Genomic DNA, 8,781 nt, shown 5'->3' with positions numbered 1-8,781 from the left:
TAACTTGAAAAATAATAGCTTTAACGGAAAATACAAAAGAAATTCATTAGGGGGACATACAATTGAAGTAGAAGAAGAGAACATTACACTATCACGCATAAAAGCTGAATAACGACATAAATTAATGGCACCCCAAAACTATCTGGCCATAGAAACCAAACGGTAAGCTATTGAACAATACTAAAGAAAATACAATGAAGGGGATTATTGCATTGGATTGTGTGATCTGTCAATGGTGTCTCTTCCGCCAAAGTTTCTTCTTATACTTTTCTTATGATTTTGTTATTTTAATAGTTTCTTAACCGTAGTGGTCCACCCTTCATGTTCTTAGTCGGGTAGTTATCAGATTTTCACCTTCCAGTGGTTATAACTGCTTTAACTGTGAAGGTCACGTGTTTATACCTTCCATAGCACTATCACATGTTAGCACGAGGTTTGTTAGGTTTGTTCGTAGCTTCGGTGTGTTGGTCTATCTGACCGAGATCCAAATGGGCTCATCCTTCGTTAATATGGGTTCTGCTTACCCTTCTTTGTATATCAGTCAATTGCACCATTATCTGCCAATATCTCACATGGGGTTCTCATCATCGGACGAGTTGACTGAAATGGAGTATAGACAGTTTGTGAAACTGGCAGCATTAAATAGTTGTAACATATTTTATGGTAGATTTCTGGCGATGAAAACAACCTTCATTAGTTAATAGCAACATTTTTTCTTTTAGTGACAGTAATTACGGCCACAGTTGAGCATATATCTTGCAGTGCTAATTTGATTAAGCACTCTTTGGTATAGTTTAAATATATGTTTATCTGACAAAAAAACATAAATGAACACATTATATATGTATTATAAATATAAATATATAATATAAAAGGATTGTATTATAAATAATGGAAACAAAAGGCTTAAGATTAGTAGATCGAAGACAGAGTATATTATGTGTAATTTTAGTCACTCTATAATGACTAATGATATAATGAAAATTGAGGGGGGCAGAGAGAGAGAGAGACACCACAAGACACCACAATGTGACTATTTTAATATCTAGTGTCAACCATACATAAAGAATGTGACATAAAGGATGATGTTTCATAAGAAAGTGGAATGGATGAAGTGGAGAGGTGCGACCAGAGTGTTGTGTGATTGACGTATTCTTTTAAAACTTAAAGAAAATTCTATAAAACTGTTGTATGACCGGCTATGATGTATGGGGAGGGATATTGGGAATGAAAAAGTGTCATATAAAGAAGCTATGTATAACAGATATGAGGCTGTTAAGATGGATGTGTTAAAAAACAAAGGAATGAATATATTAGAGCTGATTTGGGAGTTGCCTTGATCAATGTCAAGTTCCGAGAAAATTGTTTAAAATAGTATGACCATGTTCAACGGAGGCCTGAGAACAACCCAGTAAAGAGAAGTGATATGATTCAGATTAAAGGGCTAAAAGAGTTAGGGACATACCTAAAATGATAATAGAAGTCGTAAGAAATGACATGCATAGTCTAAGTCTTGTCCCAAGTATGACATCAAATAGAACTAATTGGAAGGAAACGAACTATGTAGCCGACCCCATTTAATTGAGATTTTCTTGACTTGTTGGGTTGTGCTTTTTTGCTTTTATTTTCATTTCTCCTATTTTGATTTGATCTTAGATTTATTTATTTATTTTTATTTTGTTTCACACGGATCCATGTAGCTGACCCTCTTAAGTAATTGAGATATGACTGAATTTGTTGTTGTTTCTATATTATGAATACTATAATAAATAATATATTATTCATTAATATAAAAGGAATTTTTTTGTTATATTATGTATATTATCAATATTATAATATATATTAAATTACTCACATTCGCATACCAAATCTATTTTAAAAATGAAACTTGAAGTGATTAGCAATATGATATGGTATGCATCAAAAGCAATACGACCCTTTATTATAAATTGGGAGCTTTGATTAGCGTTTTGATTGGCTAGTATGTTGGATTCGAAGATTCCACACCTCTAATTATTTTCAATAATTTCATGAGTAAGTGATGCAAGGTACAGTTTATGAGGTTCAAATTAAACCCAACTTCACCTCACCTCTACGTACCTGACTATTATTCCATCCCTAACACCCCCAAAAAGGAGAGGTGCTGTGAGGTAATGTCTTTGGCCTGTTACTACTTTTGGGTCGTCCCTATGGATTGTGGTGGAGGAGTCAGCAAGCATTTGCCCTTTTTTGAGCTAACCTAGCTAGTACGGCCTACCATGAGTGGACTTAGGAAAGAATACTGGCCCCCAATACCTACTCAAAATGCTCCACGAGGTGCAAATGAGAATATGAGAGGCATTGACTTGCGCGAAGACTTTCCAAATACCTGGTTTACCCTAATGTCACCCCTCCTCCTATTCTTCTAGTTAGGGATAGGATTTGGAGTGTGGATCAGATTCTCGTACAGGTTGATCAAACACAAATAGAGTCCATTATGAAATTGATTGTTGGGTAAATTCCATCTATGCAAAACAGCCCGACATGAATATGATTCTTGTGCGAGGACTTAATCCGCTCTCTAGGGCTTGAGGGGTATCCATGCACCCAATATATATATATATATATATATATATATATATAACCCTAACGCAAACCCACAAAATCGGGCTGAATCAATAAAAATCAATCCGAACTAAAACCAAAACGAAACCTTTTGGAACTTGAATCTAAACTAGATCACATCGAAACTAATAAAAACCCAAAAGGACCAAAGAAAATCTGATCAAAACCAAACCAAAATTGACATAATCCGCTAAGAAACTAATATCAAATCGAAATTTTATAAAAAAAAAACATGACTTTCCTATACTTCTATGGGTATTGTTATATTTGTATGGTAAATCGAATCCAAATCAATAAGAGAAATCAAAATCAAATCGAAGTGATTTACCCTTATTGGATTGGTTTGATATCACTCATTCTCACACCAAAACCAATACAAACCGAGCCATTACTTGACACCCCTACTTCTAATTAAAAGAGTAACAACTTATTCAAACTATGTTAAAATTCTCATGACACCCTATATTGGTAATAAACCAAAGCCCACTTTTGACATTTTGCAATTATAGAGAGAGAGAGGGAAGGGTTGCCAACTTGTGTCTTTGCCAAAGAGCGTGTTACACGAATATGGTTGTCTCGCGCGTTAACTCTCATCGTCACCTCTCCCCCACTATCCTCTTCCCATCCTCCCTTATAAAATCTCATCTTATATTCCATTGCATTTGGATATCGATCCACCTTCTTCTTCTTCCATCTCTCTCTCTCTCTCTCTCTAGAACTTAACCATGTTTTCAAGAAGTCGAACACTTCCAAGTAGAATCCACCATGGAACAGTAAGATCGATCCTGCCCTACTCCAAATGGTTCTTCTGTGAATCTCTTCTAATTTTTAATGAACTTGTTTGTGTTGATTCTTCTTTCTTCTTCTAATTTGGTTTTCTTTTCCTTAATTAATTTGCTTATGTTAGTTGGAAGAAAGCAGAGACATGAGGCAGTATCTGCAAATAGAAACCCGACCAAAACCCAAACCCAAACCCAGCGAAGACGACACTGAAACCATGATTGTCCCTCAGCCTCCTTATTCCAAGTGCTTTGACGATGATGGTCGCTTGAAACGAACAGGTACGTAATAACTCAAACCCATTCATTCATTTTTACTCCAAACCTTGCTAGATTAACTACTCAGAGCGGATCAGATTCACGTACGAGAACAATCTCATACCCTAGTTCATGGATTTAAAATTACTTTCTCTCTCTTCATTTAATCGATTCTAAGTCCATGGTCCAGCGAAGTATGAGAATGTTCTTGTATGTGACCTGGTGGAGCGGACGATTTTCCTGATACCATCCATACCTGGTTCTATTTAAATATTGTTGCATGCCTAAGCTGTGGTAATTGGTGAAAATGGATCGATTGTTCATAGGATCACCTGGTCGTACTAATCAACATCCAACATCTATCATTTTTGTTTTCAAATATACCCCCCATTTATGTCCTTGTAATGGCAGAAGGAAGGACAAATGTTGGATGCTGATTCGTATGACCAGGTGATCGTACGAGCAGCGGATCCTATCTCGTAAGTGGTAACGACAACTCCCTACCATGCACGTTTGGCAAAGATGTGGTGGACTAAATCCACGCTCACTAGGAGGTCTAGAGTTCAAGCCTCTTGGTTGTTTCCTTCTTGATAGTCCAAGCATGGTAGACTTACCCCTCTTGGTAATTCTAGATTTTTGAATACTAAATTTTATCACTTGACCAATTCATATTATAATATAAAATAAAAAAAACTAGGCATACATTCAAGGCTGAGGTCACATAAGACCTTTGCACTATCAAGGTCCATTATAAAATTTCAGCCCTATCAGACCTGTTTTATGACACAAATATATGAATCATACATAGTTTTCCCTTTGAAGTAGATACCTCTTTCATCATGCATGGGTCACGATGGCCATGGAAAGGAGATCATAAAACAAGGGAGACATTTTTAGGATTTCCTCTCATTGGGGCAGTAATAATATCACTAGTTTTGTGAGTAATTCTTCGCTTTCGTTGGAGAAAAACTCTTATTTTCCTATTACCAAATACAGCCTAGGTGAATATAGTTTGGAAATGCATTCTATAATTTGGAAGGCTATGTGTCGCTGATATGTAAAATAATTTAACTGTGATCCACTCGGTTGTTAGGCCCTTGTAAACTTGGATGTCTCCAGCTCCTCATGCCTTCCTTTTTGCCCGTATATTTTTTTCTCTCTCATTCATTCCATATGAGAAAGAGAGAGACCAAAATATCTTCAACCCCGACTCCCGAGAGCCTATACAGCTTCCAAAAGAGAGGGAGAACGAAACAAATGAAAATAGGCCGGGCCCAGCACGTCACTCTCGCTGGGCTACAAATGAAATGATCAAATACCTCACTAGTGACAAATGGGAGAAGAAGCTTATTTGCTTCTCTTAATGGCAGACACAAGTAGGACCCGGCCACTCCCATTTTCCTGCTCTCTCACTCTCTCTCTCTCTCTCTCAGAGAGGGTATCGAGAGAGAGAGAGAGAGAGGGTATCCATATCTCAGATACATGCCCTTTGATTGATTTGTTTGTTTGTGGTGGTGGGGTGGTACAGGCACTGTTTGGACTGCGGCATCACACATAATCACAGCAGTGATAGGGTCAGGTGTGCTGTCGTTAGCTTGGGCGGTGGCGCAGCTTGGATGGGTGGCTGGACCCATTGTGATGATGCTCTTCGCTTTAGTCACTCTCTACACTTCCAACCTTCTCTCTCAGTGCTACAGGTGCGGCGATCCATCCAGTGGAAAGAGAAACTACACTTACATGGAAGCTGTCAAAGCCAATTTAGGTATTCTTATATATTTATGTTCTAAAGGAATACCTAATTAAATACTTTGTATGGGTAGAAGAAGCCAAGAAGGTATATAGCTTAGCCTCTACACACAGATAGTGAGGAACAAAATGGTTACCTTTCCCCATGAAAAATGAAAATCTCATCTCTATTGATGCTTACATGTATTTTCATGGGTCTCCATGCCGGTGTAGGGGTGACACTGCCTTTTAAGGAACCCTCTGTCATTATTTATTTACAAATAAGTTGTATTTTCCCGTCCCCCTCCATGAAGATGTGGTTTGGAGCTTCTTGCGAAAGAAAGAAACACAACATTTCAAAATCAGTCATATGGCTTACTATAGTATAATTATTAGGGAAAAAGAACTCGATTTGAGAGAGTGGCCTACGTTAGTCCTCTCATGTGTCATCTCTCTCCTCTTTCTATGAGAAATCACTTTTGCCTCTTATTTTAAGGAGGAGAGATAGATGTAGGGAGCACTGACATAGGTTGTGTTCTTGAGCAAATAACCATTTCCCTAAGGAAGTGTTTTCTGTGGGGGAGTGTGCTTCCTACGAGTGCATGAGGGCCAGTAGGAGCACATGAGGAAGCATCCACTTGAATGCCATTTTCCCTTTCATGGGCGAGGGGTTGCTCATTTCGCCCCCTATGTCTAAGTGCAAGAGCCACACTTGTCCAGAGGAAACATTTTTCCTTATTATTATTATTAGGGAGAGAGAACCCTGTATGTCTAGCGTTCCCATGACTGCACAAACCCACTTTTCAAAGGGATGTGAAAAGAAGCTTTTGCTCCCTGAAAACATGCACCATGTTGGGTGTCAAGCATGAGTCACTCTCTTTCCCTCCCCTTTAAAATGATTTAGACGCCTCTTCCATTCCAGCCCCCCATTGGTTGAGTTGCTAACTCCAGAAAAGCTAGCGGCATGCCCTACCCTCTTCCTAATTATAGTAATTATTATTCTATAATTATATATCTATTTTATGTGCAGGGGGACGAAGAGTGGCAATTTGTGGAACAATTCAATATTTGAATCTGTTTGGGGTTGCGATAGGTTACACAATTGCAGCCTCAATAAGTATGATGTGAGTTCAAACCTAATTACTAATCTACCTTGGTTTACATGAGAAAAGATTATAGTCAGTAACTATGATTTCATACTTTAATTTTCCTAAACTCTTACAGGGCCATAAAAAAGACAAGTTGTATCCACCAGACTAAAGGGAAAGATCCATGTAAAATGTCAAGCAATGGCTACATGATTGCATTTGGAATCATAGAGATATTACTTTCTCAGATCCCTGATTTTGATCAACTCTGGTGGCTATCTATAGTTGCTGCGATCATGTCTTTCACCTACTCTTCAATTGGCCTTGGTCTTGGCATTACAAAGGCAGCAGAGAATGGAAGCTTTAAAGGGAGCTTAACTGGTGTTAGCATAGGAAACGAAATAACTGCCATGAAAAAGATGTGGCGAAGCGTGCAAGCTCTTGGAGCTGTTGCCTTTGCTTATTCTTTCTCCGCTATTCTCATCGAGATTCAGGTACGTAAAACTCATCTTTAAAAGCTAACCGTTAAGGAGAGGGTGTTTTCATGTGGAACCCTCCATCGGATGTGAGATAATCATACATGGGGATTGAGATATTCTCCGAGTGATTTTTCTCCATTCAGATTTGTGACACCTACTTATTAGGACTTGGATAAAACTTAGTTTAAAAGTTAGCCATTAAGCAGAGGGTGCCTAAGTCTTTATAAGTCTATGCATGATGCTATTGTATAATTGCTTTAACCCCAACATTGAAAACCATACATGTTTGGCAGGATACAGTAAAAGCTCCTCCAGCAGAGCATAAAACCATGAGAAGGGCTACATCGATCGGTATTACTGCGACTACGATATTCTACATGCTTTGTGGATGCATGGGCTATGCAGCATTTGGAGACCTAGCACCAGGAAATCTTCTTACAGGTTTTGGATACTTCAGTGCCTATTGGATCCTTGACATTGCCAATGTTGCAATTGTGGTGCATCTGATCGGTGCATATCAGGTAATTTGAGTCATGTCATCATGTTGGGACTTGGGTAAAACTCATCCTTAAAATCACCCAAATCCTTCACCATCCTCGAAGTTATAGTAGGGTTGCTACACCTCACCTCTGATATCACTTGTTAGGATTTCGATAGAACTCATCCTTAAAAGCTAACCATTAAAATCAATTTGCATGTAGGTCTATTGTCAGCCTTTGTTTGCATTTGTGGAGAAATGGAGTGCAAAGAAATGGTCGAAGAGCGATTTCGTGGTAAACGAATATAAAATGGCCATTCCTTTCTGTGGTGTCTACCAACTAAACCTATTCCGTGTAATATGGAGGACAATCTTTGTAATGGTGACTACAGTGATTGCCATGCTTCTTCCCTTCTTCAACGATGTTGTGGGAATACTTGGAGCTCTTGGGTTTTGGCCACTCACTGTCTACTTCCCAGTTGAGATGTACATTGCTGAGAAGAAGATAGGAAGATGGACAAGTAGATGGCTTGGACTTCAGATACTCAATGTCTCTTGTCTCTTCATCACTATAGTTGCTGCATGTGGATCTGTAGCTGGAGTTCTTACTGATCTCAAAACGTATAAACCTTTTGGGTCTAATTGATTATTAATGATCAGAGGAGCTAGCTAGCCCATCATCTGTAGGAAATAGATTAATTAGTTTCAGCATATATGTCTAAGCAGTTACTGTTTGAGATCTTCTCTTGCCCTTATTCCCAATCTGAAAAATGTAGTCAAAGTAGCAACTTTTCTGAATTCTGGTTACCTACAGAGATTAATAAAGTTTTCTCTCTCTACTTCTCATCTGAAATGCTTGAAGACAATAGTATAAATATTAGTTTTTTGCTGCTCCTAATATGGAATTGATGATGCTTCCATCCTTATATGCTCCATACTTTTCTTTTTTAATGGAAAATTATAGTCTCCTTCACACAAAACTTCCAAGCTCACATCAGAGCATACCCTAGAAGAAGAAGACTTCTTATTTTTCATCGTTTTCTCTTTCCTCTAGGCAGAGGACTGAATAGGATTTTGAGAAATCAGGAAAAGAGAATCCCAGGGTAGGGGGTGGAAAATGCCATGGGATTCTATTTCCCTGACTGCTAACGGGGTTGCAGCAAGTTTTTTCCTTATTTACCATTAACTTCTTAAGAATTGGGAAGTGTTACTACTACGAAGGCATAGCTTAGTACGAAGATGTGGAGAGAAAATAAGGAAAATATGACATAACCATAAAACTCCCTCTAACAACTTCGTACATGTAACAAAGGTTCTAATACCAACATATATTTTGACCATTTTACCCTTTATTCTTATCATATCATCGA

The 8,781-nt window shown here is 38.2% G+C and overlaps 1 protein-coding gene across 1 annotated transcript; it reads left to right on the top strand.

The window, feature by feature from the left end:
* Positions 1–3,239: 3,239 nt before the first annotated feature.
* On the top strand, positions 3,240–8,264 carry LOC122070957 (amino acid permease 3-like). Its single transcript, XM_042635206.1, has 7 exons — positions 3,240–3,377; positions 3,512–3,665; positions 5,170–5,403; positions 6,397–6,490; positions 6,591–6,948; positions 7,227–7,454; positions 7,635–8,264. The coding sequence occupies exons 1-7, from the start codon at positions 3,330–3,332 to the stop codon at positions 8,055–8,057; spliced, it is 1,539 nt and encodes a 512-aa protein (XP_042491140.1). The 5' UTR covers positions 3,240–3,329; the 3' UTR covers positions 8,058–8,264.
* Positions 8,265–8,781: the final 517 nt, after the last annotated feature.

This window comes from Macadamia integrifolia, unplaced genomic scaffold (assembly GCF_013358625.1).
Source record: "Macadamia integrifolia cultivar HAES 741 unplaced genomic scaffold, SCU_Mint_v3 scaffold_15A, whole genome shotgun sequence".
Taxonomy (NCBI): Eukaryota; Viridiplantae; Streptophyta; class Magnoliopsida; order Proteales; family Proteaceae; genus Macadamia; species Macadamia integrifolia.
This window is presented reverse-complemented; position numbering and strand designations above follow the sequence as displayed.

What these genes read in the sequence shown, in the direction of transcription:
- LOC122070957 (XM_042635206.1), top strand. Translation starts at nt 3,330, where the DNA reads ATGTTTTCAAGAAGTCGAACACTTCCAAGTAGAATCCACCATGGAACA. An exon ending in CTATTCTCATCGAGATTCAG is followed by an intron (nt 6,949 to 7,226) that starts GTACGTAAAACT and finishes CATGTTTGGCAG; the next exon opens with GATACAGTAAAAGCTCCTCC. An exon ending in ATCTGATCGGTGCATATCAG is followed by an intron (nt 7,455 to 7,634) that starts GTAATTTGAGTC and finishes ATTTGCATGTAG; the next exon opens with GTCTATTGTCAGCCTTTGTT.